The 22,217-nt window shown below is 43.7% G+C and overlaps 1 protein-coding gene across 1 annotated transcript in view; it reads right to left on the bottom strand.

Annotated features, from left to right (window-relative positions):
• Window positions 1-20,432, bottom strand: part of LOC126261079 (cerebellar degeneration-related protein 2) — a 467,608-nt gene extending 447,176 nt beyond the window's left edge. Inside the window, exon 1 of the mRNA XM_049958508.1 lies at window positions 20,290-20,432. Coding sequence (XP_049814465.1) covers window positions 20,290-20,365 — 76 coding nt within the window. The 5' untranslated portion in view covers window positions 20,366-20,432. The remainder of the gene's footprint in view (window positions 1-20,289) is intronic.
• Between the last annotated feature and the right edge of the window lie 1,785 nt (window positions 20,433-22,217).

Below are 22,217 nucleotides of genomic sequence, written 5' to 3'. Positions count from 1 at the left end.
CATTGTCTCAGATAACGTTCGCTATTTAAGATCTCAGAACAGCAGATACGAATATTGTATTCAGTTCTTTTTCGTTTTTGAATATGGATTGTTCTAAACTGGGCCACCGAAAGGATTGACATGCATGTTTTGTTGAAAGTGAAACTTTTACATAAAGCAGTGTTGTAAAAAGCTTTGAATACCTTGATCGGTATTTCCGCACAGCTTGCCTTTTTTTCTATGTGAGTGCGGAGAGTTGGGGGGGGGGGGGGGGGGCGGGCTTCTAACGTTATCTAACTTCCTGTTGCGTGAAGCACGAGAGATTAAAATATGTTCTGAGTACTTCCGTGAAGCTAGTTACCATCAAATGTGTTTCTTATCTTTAGTCCGTAGCCTGCCATTGTAGGTTTCAGTAATGGTTTTGGTTGGACCTGTCGTTTCGCTACAATCCATTTTTGCCCTTTCGATTGGGACCTTAGTCGCAATAGGAATACTTCGAACATTCGCAAATGGTTAGTAATTTCCAAACGGTGAGATGGAACCGAAGGTTACCAGTTTAACTATAAAATGATCGTTGCACGACATTATTTATTCATCCAGGGATCGTCCGATATACGATGTCACAATGATGTCAGTAAATAGCTTAAATATTTAGACACACAGAATATATTAAGGATATTTTTAAGAGGATACCGCAGGTGTTTGCCCATAGCCTTTCAGAAGGAACCACCCCGTAGTTTGCCCAAAATGATTTACGAATGTCACAGAAAACCTAAATTAGGATGAACAGACAGGTCCTCTCGAGTATGTCTGTCTGAAAAACAGCATTATAAAGAAGAGTTAATTATTCCTACAGTATCGCCGCACACATGACGGACACCCGCTGGTGGCTCAAGGACCAGTCAGATTGTTCCTTTTAGTGTTCCTCTCCTGTATAATCTCCCATTTTCAAACATTAGCCAGTCCTGCAAGGAAATGTACCCCATCTAAACGCTGTAATATTTCTACTTTACGAGTGGCTGACCACCAAGCCAGTCTTTTCAACCAAAAAATTCATTTTAATCTCTTCGACACAATACTCTGTTACAGAGCAGTACTTTTTCCTCAAGACGATACTGTGTGTAAGGTTTTCCTACTGATCTGCATACAAAGGAAAATTATGTTTACACTGTCACAGACCCCCTAGCAATTATATTATGGAACGTTGCCTCTAATGCTTTCTGTTGGTTTGTCTCCATTAGGGTGTTGTCCAATACACCAAAACAATTTCCCACTTACAATTGAATTACGTATTGTGTAACCTGCAAAACTAAGCATTATACATGGCCTTTCGTATATTATACAATTTTTAAATCGAGTGGTAAAATTGTTTTCAAGATTGCAGTACTGCGTTTATTACTTTTAATGTCGATTGTCATTCCGATTACTTTATCAATCGTCGTCTCTGTATTTCAGGAACTCAGTCGCCATGGAGCGGTTCACGAAGAAGGAACGCGTTATTGTGAAAACCCATTAGAGACTGGGCGAGTGCTACGCAGAGACTGACTGTTTGTAGAATCGGTCATAATAATGGCCCTAATGAACGAACAGCTCTGCGGTTGATAAATTCGAGGAAATTGTGCCCGTTACAACCATAAAATCGCCCGGCTGAAACCATACGGTTCTTACGGAACTAAACATTGCATTGGTGCAGGATAGTGTGGCGGTGAAAACTCAAATTGCTTCAATATCGTTCTCAATTATTTTGAGAAAGGATCTTCGTATGCATTCATTCATAAAAGTGCCAGTTGACGCAATATCTTAAACCCGCAGATCATTTGAAACGGAGAAATTTCGCCGAGTGGATTCTCACGAAACAAGACGAGGACAACACTTTCGCAAAAGGAATTATCTTCAGTGAAGAGGGAAGTTTTCAACTATGGGTTCCTTAACGACAAATTGTCCCATATGGGGCGAAGAAAACCCTATGGTGATCCAAGAGCCATATGCAACCATTGCACACAACAGTTGCAGGTTGTGTGATTGGTCCCAGAAAAAAGGAATTAAAATCAAATCGAGTGACAGTGATTGGCCGACCATAGAAACAAAAAATGAAAAGCCAACCACCAAGAAACGCACTAAAAACCCCAGTCTAAAACACAAAAAAAGGACAAACACTTAGATCAAGTGATAAAAAACCCCTGCACGAATAAAACTCAAAACTAAATCTGCCATTGCAACGTCATGTGATAAAAGTGCAGGAAGCGTATCAGGTAGCGCAAACGTCTGCCTGAGCGGAGTGAAGGGGGGGGGGGGGGGGCAGTCCAACAAGATGTGGACCACCGTCAAAGCTGATCCGCAGCGACATAAAGGTGGGTCCCCGCGGCGCAATAAATAGCTGTGCGTCGTCCAGGTGTGGCCAATACGCAGCCGCCAGAGAACAACACAGCCCTGGCGAGAGACCCGCAAGGAGGAGCGCCACGCACCGGTAGCCTCCTTGATGGCCCGACGTTTGTTGGGTGAAGGAAGGATGCGCCATTCTTCATCCCAGGTGCGAAGAACCTTCTGCCACAAAAGTGACCTGAAGTCACTCTCCGAAAGGCCTATCTCCAAGGCTGGTGCACCGACAGCCTGTTTGGCCAGCGTGTCAACACGTTCATTTCCCGTGATGCCGACATGACCAGGAGTCCACACAAAGACCACAGAGCGGCCGCAACGGGCAAGAGTATGGAGGGACTCCTGGATAGTCATCAGCAGACGAGAGCGAGGGAAACCCTGGTCGATATCTCTTAAACCGCTCAGGGAACCACTACAGATAAAGGACTCACCTGAGCAGGAGCAAATATACTGTAGGGCGCGAGAGATGGCGACCAGGTAGGCAGTGAAAACACAGCAGTCAGCCGACAATGGGTGTTGGTCATAATGATCCCCTGGAGTAAGAGCATAACCGACACGACCAGCAGCCATCGAACCGTCCAGTATACACTACGTCAGAGCCTTGAAACGCGGCAAGGATTGAAAGAACGCGGCAAGGATTGAAAGAAAGCGGCGGCGGAGGGCCTCAGGAGGGACTGAGTCCTTCGGGCCCTGTGCCAAATCGAGCCGAAGGCATGGGCGGGACACAAACCACGGGGGTATATGCGGAGGGGTCCCGAAAAGAGGTGAAAGAGGGAAAGCCTCAAGCCCAGAGAGAAGAGCTCTGACGCGAACCGCGATCGTACACCCTGATCGGGGCCGCCGTTCCGGAAGATGGACGACCGACTGAGGGAACAGAAGACTATCCCTCAGTCCGTGATCAAATTTCCACGCGACTAAGGAATGGCCTCCTAGATCTTGGGACCTTACTCTAGGTGACTTTTTATGGGTTTATGTGAAGTCCAAAGCCTACGAGAACAATCCACAAACAGCTCTCCAAGTCTAGGAAGAAATTTGATGTGTCATCGACGACATCAAAAGTGATAAGTGTGAAAGGTTTGTCACAAACTTCATACACCGAGTAACTGCTTGCCGAGACACTGGAGGTAGTCATTTTTCAGATACAATTTTCCTCACTTAGATGGGAGCGTATGTAGATGAAAAAAGATATTTAGACCCATTACATTTTTAAAAACTGCGCATGGAAGACCCTATATTACCTACGTTTTCGTAATTTTTATCGTTACTCTACTTGTATTACTCTGTCGGAAACAGTCACCAGTGACACAGACGGTAATGCAGGGAAGGACTAATATATCTCATTTCATTCTTCTTGACGAGAAATTCGTAACTGTTCAATTATTAGACATCACTGAAGTGTAATGGCGGGTGGATTTTAATTGGCTCGTCATAAGGTGGTTGGATTTAGGAACCGTACAGAAGGATCTGTATCAAGAATACCTCTTACAACTAGGCCTATATGTTACGTATATTCTACTTTCAAACGTGGCCTGAACGCTGTTGCATGTTTCTCTGCCAGTCAGCTGCTTTGAAGCCTAATTTCACGTAAGGTTACGACAACATGGTCCGTTTTACACTGTCAGATAATATGCAGTGTAATGAGTTCCATTAAATGGAAGCGTATTGCAACATCAGGTTATAAATATTGTAATGACTGGGTCACGTTGCTCGTTGTGAATATTAACAGGCGTTTTTGGGGACGACGACCTGCTGCTCACTACGGCCCACACACTTTCAGGAGACTCTGGTACCAAAGCACAGTTTGTGACCAGGCCACACGTAGCCCGCGCGTCAGACATGCTGTGCAGAGACGCGACAGCCACAACTTCATTCAGTTACGATAAGAAGTATCTTACGATAGTTTTCAAGGTGGACACGAACAAGAACAACAAAATTCTCTAATGTCGAAATAATTTCCACCGAAGGAGCTTAAGGCAATTTATGAGAAGTTGATGTCATAGGTACACAAACTTTTGTATTTTATCCACCTTCAGCAACTGCAGTAGTATGTAACGAAACAATAAGCAACCATTTGCATGCAAGAACTTTAATTTCCTCGCCGGTTTTGGGCACTTAGTGCCCTCCTCCTGAATGTTACACCTATCGCATTATTTGCGAGTGACAACAGTAGAGGCTTACAGTAAAATGCTCTGGACATGTGGTTCATGGTGTCTGAACAAAAATAGAGTGATGATTAATACTAGTCTATAGATAACTAAATTTTCATGAAACCAAATACAGTAAGGCGTACCACTAAACACAATGTCTTGTCACTCTACTTCGCATGGCGCTTCGTATCAAAGACTGAAAATACACCAAATACAAAGATTCCTTTCATGCAAATTCTACACGCATAGAATATTCCATAGCTTACTCTCATCAGGGTGAATACTCAGTGCATACTGCGTTGCAAATCTTTCTTGAGCGTAGGTTGTCCCCCACTGTACTCTTAAAGGTAGGTTATGTCACTAGCGGAACGGGCTTTTTCGAGAAATGTTCAACAGACCCAAAAAAAAAAAAAATTGTTACAGAAGTTACTGACGATGTCGCAGCAGAGTGTTCTCAATGCAGCGTATTGTACTAATTTATGAGACAAAAAGGTACTGGTAATATGTTATACCGACAACTTCATGTCATTTCGTACGGATGTTGGCTGCATGTTAATCACTAAAACTAATTTCTCACACCATACTTACAGACGTTAACGTTTAGATTACCTTATTTCGTCCGTGGTTAGACTTAGAGGACTGCGACTGTCGATGGTACAAATTTCTAGTTATCCCATTACCCGTGTCAGTCGGGTAGATAGGCGGTTACACCAGTTTCTTCTCCTGTGTGGTGACAGTTCTCTGCCATGCTTATTCAAGCTTAAGGCAGACTGCAAATCGTTTGCACACGTTGAACCACGGTTCATGTGTGATCACCAGATGCGTGATCTCGTACGTAACTACCTTCAGAGTTTTTGGAGGAATATCTTGGAAACGCCGGCCGGTGTGGCCGAGCGGTTGTAGGCGCTTCAGTCTGGAACCGCGCGACCGCTACGGTCGCAGGTTCGAATCCTGTCTCGGGCGTGGATGTGTGTGATGTCCTTAGGTTAGTTAGGTTTAAGTATTTCTAAGTTCGAGGAGACTGATGACCTCAGATGTTAAGTCCCATAGTGCTCAGAGCCATTTGAACATCATTTATCTTGGAAACAAAGCATAAGACTGACAACTGGCTACACCCAGCAAAAGAAACACTCATGCAAACTACTGATCCACCTGAAAATGATGGTGTAAGAAAAAAAATTGACTGCCATAGTTTTTTGTTTACTTTTCATGAAACTGATTCATATCTCATGTAGTTTGGAAGCAGTGACTTCTTAGGCTCAGCACTACTGCTTAAGACAAAACTAAGATCTCTGATGCGCTGTAACCATTCACCACTTGATAATTTCAAGAACAGTGTTTCGGAGGCCTGTACCTCATCTTCATTTACAACTATTCAGATTCGACGTTTGTCAGTGATATGATTACGCACCGTTTCCAATGGAGAACGATGACTTACTGAACATGACCTAAAGTTGTTAAGGTGCTACTACTAGACCAGTTGCTAAGGTTTTGAAAATTCACTACTAATTCGAGAAACGCGTCTCGGGAAGTTGGACTGCATTTTGATTTGCTATGGCGTACATTTTATTGAAGTGCCAGCTCTCCTGTCATTTGAGTGACCGATCTCAGTCCTAGGCAGGCGTTCTGAGCTGCAGGTGGCGCCGGCCACGTTCTGGAGCCTGGAGCAGGCATCCAGTCTCAAGGCCGCCGCTGGAACTGGTGCTCGCAGGCTCAGGATCACGCGCATGCGCACGGCGGCCTGCGGCCAGCGCGCTAGACTGGTCACGCAACGGGCACTCCACGACACACACACACACACACACACACACACACACACACACACGTGCTGCTGCGCTCTTTAAAGGCCCGCCCTACCTCGGCTGGCCTCCAAAAGTTCCTCAACCATGCTGCTACTTTTGTGAGGCTTCGAACTTCTGACTGATTTAATGTTGCCCGCCACAAATTACTTTCCTTTGCCAACCTCTTCGTCTCTGCGTAGCACTTGCACCCCACGTATTTAATTACGTTCTGGGTGTATTCCAGCATTTCCTTCCAGTTTTTGCCCTCTGCAGCTCCCCTAGTGTTATGAAAGTTATTCATCTACATTTATACTCCGCAAGCCACCCAACGGTGTGTGGCGGAGGGCACTTTACGTGCCACTGTCATTACCTCCCTTTCCTGTTCCAGTCGCGTATGGTTCGCGGGAAGAACGACTGCCGGAAAGCCTCCGTGCGCGCTCGAATCTCTCTAATTTTACATTCGCGATCTCCTCGGGAGGTATAAGTATGGGGAAGCAATATATTCGATGCCTCATCCAGAAACGCACGCTCTCGAAACCTGGACAGCAAGCTACACCGAGAAGCAGAGCGCCTCTCTCGCAGAGTCTGCCACTTGAGTTTGCTAAACATCTCCGTAACGCTATCACGCTTACCAAATAACCCTGTGACGAATAGCGCCGCTCTTCTTTGGATCTTCTCTATCTCCTCCGTCAACCCGACCTGGTACGGATCCCACGCTGATGAGCAATACTCAACTACAGGTCGAACGAGTGTTTGCATAGAAAATTATTTTTAATATTAATAGTGGTAAGTTGCAATTATTAAGTGATTATTATATGTAGAATCTTTCTATAAAAATTGAATCTTGGTATTACTTCAGAAAGTAAAAGTGCAGGAAAGTTAGTCCACGGCTTGAAACAGGGAGGAAGAGTGTTCTGAAAGAGGTTATTGTTTTAATACCGTTATTGAACCTCAGCTAAAGCTATCTAGAATGTGGTGTTAACAGACAAAAATGTAGTTGTCAGAGAAAATTATACAAAGGCCGAAAAAATAATTCTCATCGAAATTACATTAGGCCTAGAAAGCTTCTTGTTGATCATATAATTGTAAACAAGGCTTGTGGAGGTTAGGTAGGTGTATGCCTTACGCACGATGTAAAAGGTCAAACTGTACAAATGTTGCACACTAAAAATGCATAATATTAAACATTTGCACGTAATGTTCTATCGAGAGTCTCGAAAAGATGTTCAAGACCATTTCATTGTAAAACATACTCATATGACCAACGTAAAATGAAGAAGAGCAATAAAAGGAACTTATTCAGAAAAGGATGCTACAGTCAAGTACTTTATTTGAGCCAAAACACAGAGTGACTCGAGTGTGCAGAACAGCGTTCTCTTTGTTCTCGGTGCAACTGCCAGGCGAGTTAATACCTTGTTACAGAAATATTACCACGATGGAGATATCAGCTAGGAGGAGGTCAGTTTTCGAAGGAAGGATGAATTTGAAGATAAAGTGTGATTCAGTTAAGCAATACACTTGTGTAGAATCACACTACTGCAGGGGAAAGAGCTACCGAAAACATTTATCTTCGGAATTACACATCAGAACACTGTGGAAGACGTATTCAGGGATTATAGGAAATGTGACAGTAAATGAAAGTTATTTCCGAACCGTTTTCAATACCAATTATAACTTGGGTTTTCGATCTCTTAAATCAGACATGTGCTCCTTGTGCCTTCAACTACGAGGAAGAATCTCTTCAGCCAAAGATGTGACAACAGGCAGCCTTAGCAGCAGAACTGCGTATACATAACGCTCGAGCTGAAGCACTTTCTGAACTACTAGATGAAGATCCATCAAAACTGATAGTGTCGTTTGCGAAGAAAAAAAAACATACCACTGCCCCGACTACCTGATCAGTGTGTATTACCCGAGGCAATTCTATATGTTCAATACCACAGACGTTAAAGGGAATAGCAAAACCACTCTTGGACCTGAAGAGATGACTTCTGACATGTCGACAGAAAACGAGTTTCTGAAAGATGCTAACACGGTGGCACCATGTGCGTTTGATTATTTGAATTCCACTAATATGGAAGAATATACCACACTTCCTCTAGTATCAGACAGGTGTGTTGGACAGAATACAAATTCTATTACGATTTTATGTTATTGAAATGTTATCTTAATGCACTACGTAACATTTAAAGCGCGGAAATCGTCTTTCCTATTACACAAGACAAAGTATCTGGATTCATCGGGGGGGGGGGGGGGGGGGGGGGGAAATCAGGAAACGGTAAGTCATACAAATTTCTGAAGAACTGAGAAAAGTTGTATCACTGTACTCAACTGTCGATGAAATTGGTAGACACACCAACGTTTATGATTTTAAATATTCTACGAAATGTTTTGTAAAAAAAGTGCGTCTTGGCACTTTCAGATTTAAAGATGAAAAGAACCATCTTCAAGAAATTCAGAGCCAGTAATATTTTGGTATGCGGGAACCTCATTTCAAAACCATGTATGTTCCTAACTTCCTAAACTTCAACCCTTAAAAATTTCAAAGTGAAACGCAGACAAACAATTGAGACATGACAAAAGCTTTCGAAATGTGGTGCCACAGAAAAATGCTAAAGACTAGAAGGGTAGATCGTGTAACTAATAATGTACTGAATCGAACTGCAGAGAAATTTGTGGCACAAGTTGGCTAAAAGAAGGCATCAGTTTATGAGAGAGCGCCTGAAGCGCGGAGGAGGAAACATCTGGTTGGTAATGAAAGGAAGTTTATTGTGAAAGGGGTGGGGGATTTTGCAGGGAGAACAAGGGAGGAATACAATAAGCAGATTCAGACGGATGTTATGCGGAGATGATGATTGAACAGGTTCGACAGCGTGTTGAGCTGTACCAGACCAGTCCTCGGACTAAAGACCACGGCAAACATCGGTTTCACTTCGATCCTAAAGGTCTGAAAGGCAATGTAGGGAAATGGAAGGCATGTAGTGTCATCATGGGCTCAGCTGGTAGATGTTACCACTGTGTCAACATAGTGTCCGAACTAGGCAATTGACACATTACTGTTTTACAAAAATAGTGGTGCAACTACATTTTTATAACTGGTAAAGAGGTTTTTAGCAGTTCTTAGCAACAATGCGTATCTGTCCAGGAAACAGATTACAGATCACCCAAATTATACCTGTCCATGTCGGCGCTGCATCACTATATCTTTCTCAGAACCGTCGTTCACCATCTGGCAATCTGTTTTACACCCAGCATAACTTTCTGTACACTGTCAAAGTTTGCTGTTTATTGCCTACTAGTGAAACCTGAAGTAGTTCGTGGTGCAGAATGAACTTAAAGGTCAATAAAAATACTAACCATTTAATAGGATCAACAGTAATTACATAAATAAGCCATCAATTTTAATATGAGAAACTTCTTTATTTCCCAACGAAGTCTCAATGTTTCAGGAACGATATTTTGCCGACTTTCTAGGTGATAGGAAGTGCCTCATCTGATTCTATTTCAACATTGTGCTCTGTGGCTTCTGCGTTTTTGCAGTAGACTTACTGCATTGAAATTGGCCTTGTGATGGGTGTAATTGGAAGGCATCGCCATTTTTCCATGCGTAGTTGATTTGTAAACAGTTTAAAAGCTGCCTATGGAATTCTTATTCTGAGGCGACTTCAGTACCGGATCGGCAAAAAAGCTAACGAAGCAAGCTGACAGATACAATACCATTATACTACTTCCCAAGTAGACTACCAGAACATGGTACTAGAGGACGTGAAAGGAAAACCTGGCTGAATAACTTCTTAATTACGTCTTCCGAAGTACAGAAACTTTTCTAGGCCAAAGGAAGTGCATGAAAGTGATTTACTAGCTAATGTATAGCCATATGCAAAAGACACACTAACGCGCTATATAGTATCTTGTACAATTAATCAGTGCACATAGAAATAGCAGCAAGTTGAAGTACGGAATGGTCGATTACACTCAAATCGTCAGTGGGTTTCAGTCTTCAGTATCAGATTCTCAGTGCCTTCTACTTCTCGAACAATTTCTACTACAGTAATTTATCAGTACTAGGATTTGTAGTTCCATTTAGACGCAGAACAAAACGAAGAGCGTTTCGAAGGGTTGCCGTCGACTATGGGTTACATTCGTTCGAAATCATTCCCTGAGTAAACAGGTACGCAGAAACATTGATATTTACGCAGAGTTTGTGGAATTCTGCACTGGAGATGGCTTATAAAAGTAGAACCAGCGGTTGCTAATATGTAACAGAATTAATGTATTTTGTCATTTTCAGACACTAATATTTTCAGATTTATAGACATTTTAATTTTCCATCTATACTCAATGCAAATCCTGCAACCCATTTGTCAGGGCATTTGACATAGGACATCTTTAAGCGAAATGACTCATTCATGTATTCAAGAAGTGTACGGAATGTGAGCATAAAAATGTTAGTCTTTGTACCGTTAGCTTAGTAGCTGCTGTTCGTGCTCTCTCGGCTCTAGGAAAAATGTTTTGGAGAGTCAAATTACAAATACTGCTCAAACAAAAACACAGTCAATGATCTACATAACTGATTTGATACAAATGTGATAAACTGATCATTTAGCAGCTAATCTAAAAAGTATGCATCCAACGCGCCGGATGCGCTCAGAACGAATGTTAGTGTTCTCCGGTATAACCCTTCTGAATGTCTGACTTTCGCTCCCCCACTAATTTAATCTGATGACGATCGGGTGTCCCAGAATAACTTAAAGATGTGTAGGTCCCGTTTACACAATATTTTAGATTTCATGTTGCCTGATTATTTTTGGTCATTTGTATATACCGTACAAAATTTCAAACATTTTGCTGTGTTAAAAAAAAAATGGTTCAAATGGCTCTGAGCACTATGGGACTTAACATCTATGGTCATCAGTCCCCTAGAACTTAGAACTACTTAAACCTAACTAACCTAAGGACATCACACAACACCCAGTCATCACGAGGCAGAGAAAATCCCTGACCCCGCTGGGAATCGAACCCGGGAACCCGGGCGCGGGAAGCGAGAACGCTACCTCACGACCACGAGCTGCGGACTGCTGTGTTCAATCGCCTTCATCAGTACCACCAAGAGGTAGACAGTAATTCCAAAGAATTTCTGTTACAGATTCTGCGCTGTTTGCTATACTTGGAGCAACAGCAGTTTATCATCCGTGACACCCGGGAGTTCTACACACGAACTACATTTTATCAGAACCTATAAAGCTTGGCGTGATAAAGGGAAACTATAAAAACGCTTTCATGATTACTAGGTGAAAACATCAGATGTTCGAAAGTAATTATTTAAAAAAACTTAAGGTGTGTGCCATCCGAAAATCAATATCAAAATATTGGAAATACGTTCAACTGTTCTCCTGGGGAACTAGATACACCCAACAGGGTTTTAAAGCGTCACCACCGAGTGTGCTTAATGTGAACACATTCGGTTTCAGTGACAAATGAGAGAGTACTAATTTACTTGTAGGAAGATTTTTATATGCTGAGACGGTAAATAAACACTCCATTAGCATAGAAACGGTGGGACCCCTGAGAGGGTGGAGCCAGGTACGCAGAGGCTCATGAGCAACACTGGCAACGTGTCGTAACTGCAAACCTTTGATAAGTAATACGCAGGATGAACATAACTTTGATTAATTGAGGTCATCAGTCCCGCGATGCCAAATTTACACACGGAAGAGAGAAGGTCCGCTAAAAGTGGACGGATCCAGTCAAAAAGAGTCAAACTATAAAACGAGGAAGTCGAAACACACGTAGTAGAAGTCATAAAAGGGTAGCCCAAATCCAAAAACTGGGAAATCAGAGGAATAAAAGAGCGGTCTTCGCAAGGGAGAGTGGTCATAGGTCCCGGACCGAGAAAACATTGAGGGACCACAACCACCCTGTCCCTGCTCCAGGAGTAAAGCAAAACCTTATATATGAAAACAAAAACCACTTTCACCTAGGAAACTGAGGACCAGTTCGACCATCTGTGAATCGTCTGCCAATATTAAATTTAAGGAATCTGGGAGACTATACTTAGTACAAAGGGCCAAAAGAAGGAGACATTGCACCAATATATGGGATACCCTTAGTCTGGCTCCACAACCACGTTTTGGGGTGGTTCATTACGCAAGAGGAAACAATGAATGAGCCTGGACTGACCAATGCGTAGACCACATAATACACTGGACTACTCCAGAGGAGCATAAGGAAGAGCTCCAAACCGCTGTAGACTCCTTGATCGTGCGGCGTTAATCGCCGAGAGCAGTAGCGCACCAGATGTCATTCCACTTTTGGGCAAAGGGAGATCTGACGTAGATCCGCATTCCGCAGCATGGAATCATGAAAGGGAATGACGGTAAGTGTCTGATTCTCCAGCCAAACTGTCGTCCAATTCATTCCCTGGGGACCCACATGACTTGGTACAGAGAGAGAGAGAGAGAGAGAGAGAGAGAGAGAGAGAGAGAGAATTGAAGAGGCGGCACGGCCAAGGGCACAGAGAAGGTTATGGGTAGCAGAGACCAAAGGGTGACGAAAATAGCATCAGTCGATAGCCTGTAGGCTGCTCATTGAGTCTGTACATAATTGAAACACTGAAGAAAAGCCTGAGAAACAAGATGGAGGGCCCTGTTGATGGCTAGTATCTCCGCTGTAAACACTACCTAATCATGGCAATAAATGGTGTTCTAAGCCAGTGGGAGACGTGAAAGCACCTTATCTGTCGTCTTAGAACCATCAGTGTAGAATATGGTGGCAGTCTGGAAGGATGGAACGTACAAGACACCTGAAAACCATAGGAGCGACAGTAACCTTAGGACCCTGGGGCACGTCGGTCGTAATCCGTGGTCTAGGCACCATCCAAGGGGTGGGGGTGTGAGAGGAAGTACACAGGGCGCATTCCAGTGAGTGGAGATGGAGATCCCGACAGATGGATGTGAGACGCATTCCAACCGGCAATACCTCCCGTGGGCGGTTATCAGGAGCGTGACATCCCTCGTTTACAAAGAAGACAGGGTACATTGGATGGCCAGGGAATCGGCGAATAGCGATTGCGTAAGAAAACAGGAGTTGGTTCCGACGTGTTTGCAGAGGCGGAATCCGCGCTTCTGGAAGGAGACTCAACGGGGACTAGTGCGAAAGGCACAAATAGCGAGACGCACCCCACAATGGTGAACAGGGTCAAATATTTTCAGAGCGGAATGAGCCCCGAGCCATAAACCTGACTGCCATAATATGGTCTGGACAAGGCCAGAGCACGGAAAAAAAAAATGGAGAACAACAACACGGTCTGCACCCTAAGATATGTGGATCAGGAGGCTTACAGCATTAAGTTTCGGCATGAGTGTACTCTGCACGTGGCAAATATGTGGAAGCCATGTCAGCTTTTTATAAAAAATAATGCCCAAGAAACGGGCTACAGCATCGAGGAGCTGGTTGCCTAAATAACATTCTGGAACGGAGGAGACAAAAATTCATAGCCCGCGTTTTGGAGAGAAAAAACTTTAAGCTATGGGAGACGGCCCACGCAGAGGTCCGTCCGATAGCGCCTTTGAGCCGGCGCTCAGCAGATGCTATCTAGTGGGAGCTACACCAGATGCAAAAAATCGTCGACATGCAACGCTGGGGTAACCACAGGCCCAACAGAGGTTACAAGCCCATTGATGGCCATGATAGTGTAACACGTAACACAGAACCCTGCGGGATAGCGTTCTCCTGAATCCGACATGCCAAATTTAAACAGATGCAAAATCCCAAGATTGGCGACCTTGTACAGAAACTCGAAATTTAGCGCGGACTTCTATGCGAGAGGCTTATAATAGTTTCGACAACGAAACTGTCTCGAAACCCGGCAGAAAATCCAAACAGATTCCGGTCGTATGTGAAGTATGTTAGCGACAAGAAACAATTCCTTCTCTGCGCGATAGCAATGGGGATACTATCGAAGACAGTGCTACCAAAGCAGATGTACTAATCACAGCCTTCGGAAACACGCCTTCACAAAAGAAGTAAATATTCCAGAATTCGAATCAAGAACAGCTGCCAACATGAGTAACGTAGAAGTAAATATCCCCGGATTAGTGAAGCTGATCTTCTGGTCCAGACTGCATACCAATTACGTTCCTTTAGAGTATGTTGATCCGTTAGCTCCACACTTAATTATATACAACCGTTCGCTCAACGAAAGATCCGTACCCAAATATTAGAAAGTTGCACAGCTCACACCAATATTCAAGAAAGGTAGTGGGAGTAATCCACTAAATTACAGGTCCATATCATTAACGTCGATATGCAGCAGGATTCTGGAACACATTCTGTGTTCGAACATTATGAATTACCTCGAAGAAAACGGTCTATTGACACACAGTCAACATGGATTTAGAAAACATCGTTCTTGTTAAACACAACCATCTCTCTATTCGCATGTGTTGAGTGCTACTGACATGGGATTTCAGACTGATTCGGTATTTCTGGATTCCCGGAAGGCTTTTTGGCACTGTACCATACAAGCGGCGTGTAGTGAAATTGTGGGCTTGTGGAATACCGTCTCAGTTATGTGATTGGATTTGTGATTTCCTGTTAGAGAGGTCACAGTTCGTAGTAACTGACAAAGTCATCCAGTAAAACAGAACCGATTATGGCGTTCCGCGAGGTAGTGTTATAGGCCCTTTGCTGTGCTTTATCTATATAAACGATTTGGGAGACAATCTGAGCAGCCGTCTTACGTGGTTTGCACATGACGCTGTCGTTTATCGACTACCAAAGTCATCAGAAGATCAAAACATATTGCAAAACGATTTAGAAACGATATTTGAATAGTGCGAACATTGGCAGTTGACCCTAAATAACAAAAAGTGAGGGGTCATCCACATCAGTGCTAAAAGGTATTCGTTAAACATCGGTTACACGATAAATCAGTCAAATCTAAAGGCCGTAAATTCAACTAAGTATCAAGGAATCATAATTACGAACAAATTAACTTGGAAGGAACACACAGGAAATGTTGTGAGGAAGGCTAACCAAAGATTGTGTTTTATTGGCAGGACACTTAGAAAATATAACAGATCTACTAAGGAGACTGCCCACACTACGCTTGTCCGTCCTCTTTTAGAATACTGCTGTGCTGAGGGGGATCCTTACCAGATAGGATTGACAGAGTACATCGAAAAAGTTCAAAGAAGAGCAGCAAGTGTTGTGTTATCGCTAAATGTGGGAGAGAATGTCACTGAAATAACCTTAAAACAAAGGCGTTTTTCGTTGCGACTGAAGCTTCTCACGAAATTCCAATCAACAACTTTCTCCTCCGTAAGCGAAAATATTTTATTGACACCGACCTACATAGAGACAAATGATGATCACGATAAAATAAGGGAAATTAGAGCTCGTACGGAAAGATGTGTGTTCGTTCTTTCCGCGCGCTATAAGAGAGCGGAATAATAGAGAATTGTGAAGGTGGTTCGATGGGCACTTATGCAGTTTAGCAGGTACGGAAAAAATTTTTCATTTTTTCCAAAATTTGATCGATTATAGTCAAATGTGATACGCTGATTACGAATACGATATTTATTTTCGCCCCAGTCAATTATTTACATCAAAAAAATTGTTTAAAATTTTTTTAAAGTTTTTTATTTTTATTTTTCAATATTTTGTCGATTACAGTATACGTTCATTTTAACGGAACGGTAGGTACGTATTTTTACTAATTAGCCACAATCAAACGCCAGTGCAAAATTAACAAACTTTTAACTAAATTTAGCAAAATAAAAATAAAACGTAATCACTGTGCTGCTTCGGGATACACTAAACGAACGTGCTCAACCAAGTTATGAAATGCATCTTTTGAAAACGCTGACGCCACAAAAATTCTGCCAAATAGTTATCTAGCATAGTACGATGGGTACCGAACCTGCGTTTGTTTTTTTCCTTGGCTTTCTGCCAAACAGATTCTACGTGATTGGTTGTAGCGTGAGTAAGGGAGTCAACGAAATTAATCGAATGGTTTACAGTCAAATGCTGATATCCCAGATTACCCACTGTGTTGTATGCTGCCCACAAATCCGAGACAACAGTAGTACCAGGGAGCACGAACTGTTGCAAAATAGGCAACAAAGTGCCAGCATCCCGTCTGTCTACAGTCACCATGAAACTTTCCTTTGTTTCCACATCGAAACCACCAAAAACCCATTGTTCTCTAACGCGATGACCACGTTAGTACTTTCGACGAACAAAACAACTTTCGTCGATCTCCACAATATGACCTCTGCCTCCCAGAAGGATCGGATTGAGCAAAAAATATTCGTGACAAATGTCCCTACAAAATTGTTTCCAATCAACAATCGTATGGGCACTTCCGATTTCCAACTCCCTCTGTAAAAAGTCCTGCTTATCTATATCATAAGCCCACAGATACATCAGTTGCAAGATCTTGGAAACTTCAATATGGCTTCCTGAAAAGAATGAAAATTTTCGAATTGATGCTTGTTTCCTACAAACTCGACCTGCTGAACAACGCCAGATGACACCATCCATAGAATTATTGTTTTCTAATCGCATTTCGTTGTATCCCACGCACTTGCCATCACAAATCATCACAGTTTTCAACAATCCGTGTTGTTGAGCCCACTTAATCGCCTCCCTATTAGTGGCCGATATTTCGAATAAATTTTTGAGGCGAAATTCCGTAAGATTTGGAAATCTATTTGCCATATTCAAATGAACCTTTCAGTATATTGTCGACTAGCAAATCGTGTTCAAAGCAACGAATTCGACACGACAGACTACCAGTTCATTTGTTTCAGTTTAAACCTTTTCTTAGTTTGAACCTTTGCTTAGCGTATCCCGAAGCTGTAAACTAATCCGTTTTGTTTTTATTTCTACTTATTTTCGTTTACAATTACGAGCATCATATTCTCATCATCAACTCATTAAATGAAAATGGATGTTATATGGTGAATGATCACCAGTTCAATATTTTCGAATCATAGGCGGCCGCTGCCGCGGCCGCATTCCAAAAGAAAAAACTCCCAACCTAACCTCAAGTGGGCTACGCTACAGATGTGTAAATATACAGTGGGGGGGAGTTTATTAAAAGTTTGTTACTTTTGCACTGGCGTTTGATTGTGGCTAATTAGTAAAAATACGTACCTACCGTTCCGTTAAAATGAACGTATACTGTAATCGACAAAATATTGAAAATTAAAAAAAAAATTTTTTTTTAATTTAAAACAATTTTTTTGATGTAAATAATTGACTGGGGCGAAAATAAATATCGTATTCGTAATCAGCGTATCACATTTGACTATAATCGATCAAATTTTGGAAAAAAATGAAAAATTTTTTCCGTACCTGCTAAACTGCATAAGTGCCGTTCGATGAACCCTCTGCCATGCACTTTAATGTGATTTGCAGAGTATCCATGTAGATGAGTGGAGTGCCAAATCGAAACCGGAAGAGCCGGTGGGATAAAAACTCGCGGATAAAAGTCGGAAGGGGGCCGTAAAAGCTCCAGTCATGGAGTGTAACTAAAATGTGATGGCGCCAAGCCGCGTCGTATTTCTTATATATGTCGAAGAAGAGATCAGAACTTTAGCAAACCTCTCGAAATTTTGTTGAGGCGGAAATTCCCTGCAGCGTAGCGCAAGGTTTACGATAATTTGGAAGAGGACAATCCAGTTGTGAGTTGTCGTAGCAAACTAATATAAACTCGTAAATAAACGTTGTGATAATATTCATGTATATTTCGTCCGAGATCTGCGTTTGCCCCATGTTTAACGTACTTTTCTTTTAAAATGAAGTTATAAGGTTGAGTCAGAAAAGCTACATTAACTAAGAGATAAATCTCTGGCGGGTTTCTTGCTGCTTATCATGTCTATCAACTATGAACGTTCAAGAGGGGGGGGGGGAGATTGCCTATCTCTCACCCCTTTGTGTTGACATAGGAACAGCAACAGTCACCGACATTATAAGTTTGCCTCTGTCGGCTGTTTGCCGAACGGACAAAGGTCTCTTACTTTTACAAATATGTTACTGTTATGGAGTTCAGCACACAGAGTTACGATGGCTAATGCAAACCGAAACTGATTCTTCTTCTTCTTAGTCACTTCATTTGTGTGAAAACAGGAATTTAAGGCTAAGCATCTACCCGTTATCCCCAAGGAATGGAAAGTCCAGAAACCAGTACAACTCAAGTGCTATGCGTTTACTTGCGTACACAGACCTTGAGAGACTAAAGAATTTCCGTTGAGAGATCTTTTTATTTCGGAATGCAGTGTGTCCCACGTAATGTGCAGAGTAAAAATAATTTAAGTACTTAAACAAGCGTCTCGGCAGAATGCAGTACGTAAAGGGCCACTTCCTGCGTTAAGACCCGTAATTCTCTCTACTGTAATGTTCAAGTAATACAGCTTTCTTAAATGGAAAATTGCACTTCACGGTTCTTTACAGTAAGAATATTGTTTTAACATTTGTTAGGTTTCAGAACGTCGTTTACTAGCGCGATAAACATGCAAAAGGAAAGATCATTAGAATGTCACAGTACGTTATCTTTCAACTTAACCAAATTTTCGGCTACGCTGCACACCAGTCTTGGGGGCAGAGGGGGGGGGGGGGGGGGGCGCGACGGCGCTCTAACAACACCAACAACTTGCTGCAACCTTCCATGTCCGTATTTTTAGCGGGCTTACGAAGTTTTAAATAAGTATACTAATCGTGGAAGGGAGACTGATCTCTCTGCCGCCGCAGTAGTTGGAACGTTACACTCAGGAAGTAATCAGCCAAATCTCTAACATCTAGGACTATTACGCACTCAATAGGCTGACAAGCAAAGTAGGTTGGTGCTTTCGCTAAATCCGAACAAGGTGTTACAATCATTTAGGTCTTCTCTTATTTTGGCGTTAACTGTTCCCAGTACCGAGCGAGCTGTTTGACGAAAGAAACCTCCGTGGTGTAGCGGTTGGAGTCGCTAGCAACTGACCGCCCTATTGGCTTTGATCCCCTATGACCGGTCCCCTTCCGCATATATGAGGACAAATAATCTTCGTAAAAGCTACGAAGTGAATTCGCATGAATTTTTCTTAGTTTTTTTCGGCCTGTGTTCATAATCACCATCAAAATGCTTGATAAACATGAATATTCGGTACGAGCCGTCGACTTTGACCAGTGACTTATGAAACACGCGACGAACGGTGTAACACACATAGCAGCTGTAACGTGACATCAGTGACGATTTTGTTCAAACTTGCTAAGCTATGTTTTAGTCTCACCACAACAAGATCATTTTTAATTTCACGTTAGTTGGCTTTGCCAACACAACCAGACTAACACCTCCCGACGTAACCTAGACGTCGAGCTAGGCTACATATCGATGTGTCATCACAAACAGATATTTGTTGCTTTCACATTTTGTCGGCATCGTCAACTAACAAGAAAAATGAATACACGCACCAAAAGGTGACGTCACGGTAGCCATCAACATTACGTCACTGGTCAAAGCAGACGACTTGACCGAAAATACTTATCAAAACTAGGTTTTTCAGAATTCAACTCACAGCTTTAGTCTCTATTAAGATGCGTGCATTAAGTATGGTGCGAACGTAAACATCAGTCTGTCTATCACCACAACCTTTATTTGATGTTCACCTACGCAGCTAACCTAGGCCCTGACAACGCTTCAGCTCAATCAGAACAACTGAAATTTCGGGAGTGGGGGGGGGGGGGGGGGGAGACATTGTGATACCATACTACTCCTAACTTAGAAGTCTAAGTACGTTACACCAAAATTTTTTTTCACTGGGATTCACGAACATAGTCTAACCAGAATGTGCACAAGGGAGTAACTTTGACTCTAAAATCACCGAAACGGGGCCAGGCCGGAAACAAACTTTCAACTGTTAACAGGTATACGGTAACCACACAGGAGCGCAGACGCGCGCCATTCAGCGTCAGCACGACAGACAGAAGAGATACGCATGGCGGCGCGTTGCGGCACTCACCTTCGTGGGTCCAGCAGCCGACGCATTCCTGGCAGAGCATTGACCAGTCGAACAGCAGGTCCCGGTAGGAGGCCATGGCTGGCCCGTCGACACTGGCGCGCGGCGTCCTCCGCTGCCTCGCCTCGCTTCTGCTGCTGCTGATCCCCTCCCTCGGCACGCAGCGACCACACGCGCCCGCTCACCTGGACGCACTGCCCTGACTCGACCGGCCGCGCTAACCCAGCAGCACTGGCTGACCGGCTGGCTTCTGTGCCAAAGGCTGCGCCGCTACGCCGGGGCCTTCGACGTCACTGCTGCTTACACCCGCCGTCTCCACAACACTCCGATAAGTCACGTATCATCGGCAAAACAACGAATGACGGATCGACTACACTCGCAACCGCAAGTAGGCGTGCGTCAACGGAAGTGTTCGACGTACTTGTCAAGTTCTTGCACACCTTTGCCCTCCTCACTCGCGTGGTCGCAACTGGTCTGCCAAGTCCACAATCAACAGCAAAGGAAAGACCGCGCTAGAAACTTTTGATAGTCCATGCTGTTATGCCAGTGCACAATATTGGTTGCAGAAAAGTAGCTACTCAGCCGCGTGCTCACGGTAGCACACCCTTTGCAACTCCACTCGTGGAATAGTTTGCCTCTGCGCTTGCCTGCTGTGACGACGTACCGGCACGCCTGGCAGCTGATTGGCCAGTCACCCCGATTGGTCAAGACCCGTTGTTTGCCTCTCCTCTCTGGCCAAAGCGGGAAATGTTTACCAAACAAGATGTGCACGCCGATAGTTCCTTCCTCTCGGAGAAGCGAAGTTTACTCTTCGCGCCGAGAAGGGAGCGAACTTTGATCCCTCTCGACTTGTCCAGTTCTCGGTACAGCTGCTCCTCGTGGATGGGTCGGTCGACAAACGCAGGAAGTTTCCCAGATGGCGCGTCGCCCGAGATCCGCGTCGGCAGTGCCTGCGGTGAATGAGCGAGCGTGCTTGTGCACTCTGCCTCCCCCCACCCCCCTCCCCCGCCGCAGCGGACACACTTCTGCCCCTCTTCGCCGGCGGCGGCTTCTGTTTACGTTCCCAGACAGGCCACCTGCGGCCTATTCGCGGTTTCTGTGCAGCCCATCTCCCCACGCCTGTACTTCTCGCGGCTACCTGTTTTTACAGTTAATTAAATTGCCGCCGGCACCTCTTTTTCTCACGCCTGATCCGCTACACACTGTTAATTCCTTGCGCCACACCCGTGTACGCTACGTGCAACGCTAGCGGTTGCGAACTGCAGAAAAACTTTTCTCGTTTAATTATCTTCTTTGAAACCGAAAGTCGTGTCCTACACGTGATTCTCTAGTCCGTATGACGACAAGAGGCATTCGGTATCCACTCTCGAATGAAGGATTCCTTAAAACTTTTCCACAAATTACGGCCTTTACCTAAAATCATTCATGTTGCTCGTGTCATCGTCGTCGTCATCTTACATACAGGGATTAGCCATCTGCCTGTGGCGTATTGACATAACTTATGTAGATTCTCTCCTTTTTTATATTATGGCCCCCTCCCCTCTCCGTTTCCTTTCTGTTTGTAGTTCCGGATTTTTTTCGACAGCCTTTCACCTCCCCTTTTACTCACACGTTGTTTCCATCTCTCTTTGTATCGGTCCAAATGGCTCTGAGCACTATGGGACTTAATATCTGAGGTCATCAGTCCCCCAGAACTTAGAACAACTTAAACCTAACTAACCTAAGGACATCACACACATCTATGCCCGAGGCAGGATTCGAATCTCCGACCGTAGCGGTCGCGCGGTTGCAGACTGAAGCGCCTAGAACCGCTCGACCACTCCGGCCGGGTCTCTTTGTATTCAGGTACCTCTTCTTCAAAAGCAGTTACATTCAATCACTTCTAACGTCTTCATTGCTTATTAAATCTCTTCCTGTACATCGTTAACTGT

This window comes from Schistocerca nitens, chromosome 1 (assembly GCF_023898315.1).
Source record: "Schistocerca nitens isolate TAMUIC-IGC-003100 chromosome 1, iqSchNite1.1, whole genome shotgun sequence".
NCBI lineage: Eukaryota > Metazoa > Arthropoda > Insecta > Orthoptera > Acrididae > Schistocerca > Schistocerca nitens.
This window is presented reverse-complemented; position numbering and strand designations above follow the sequence as displayed.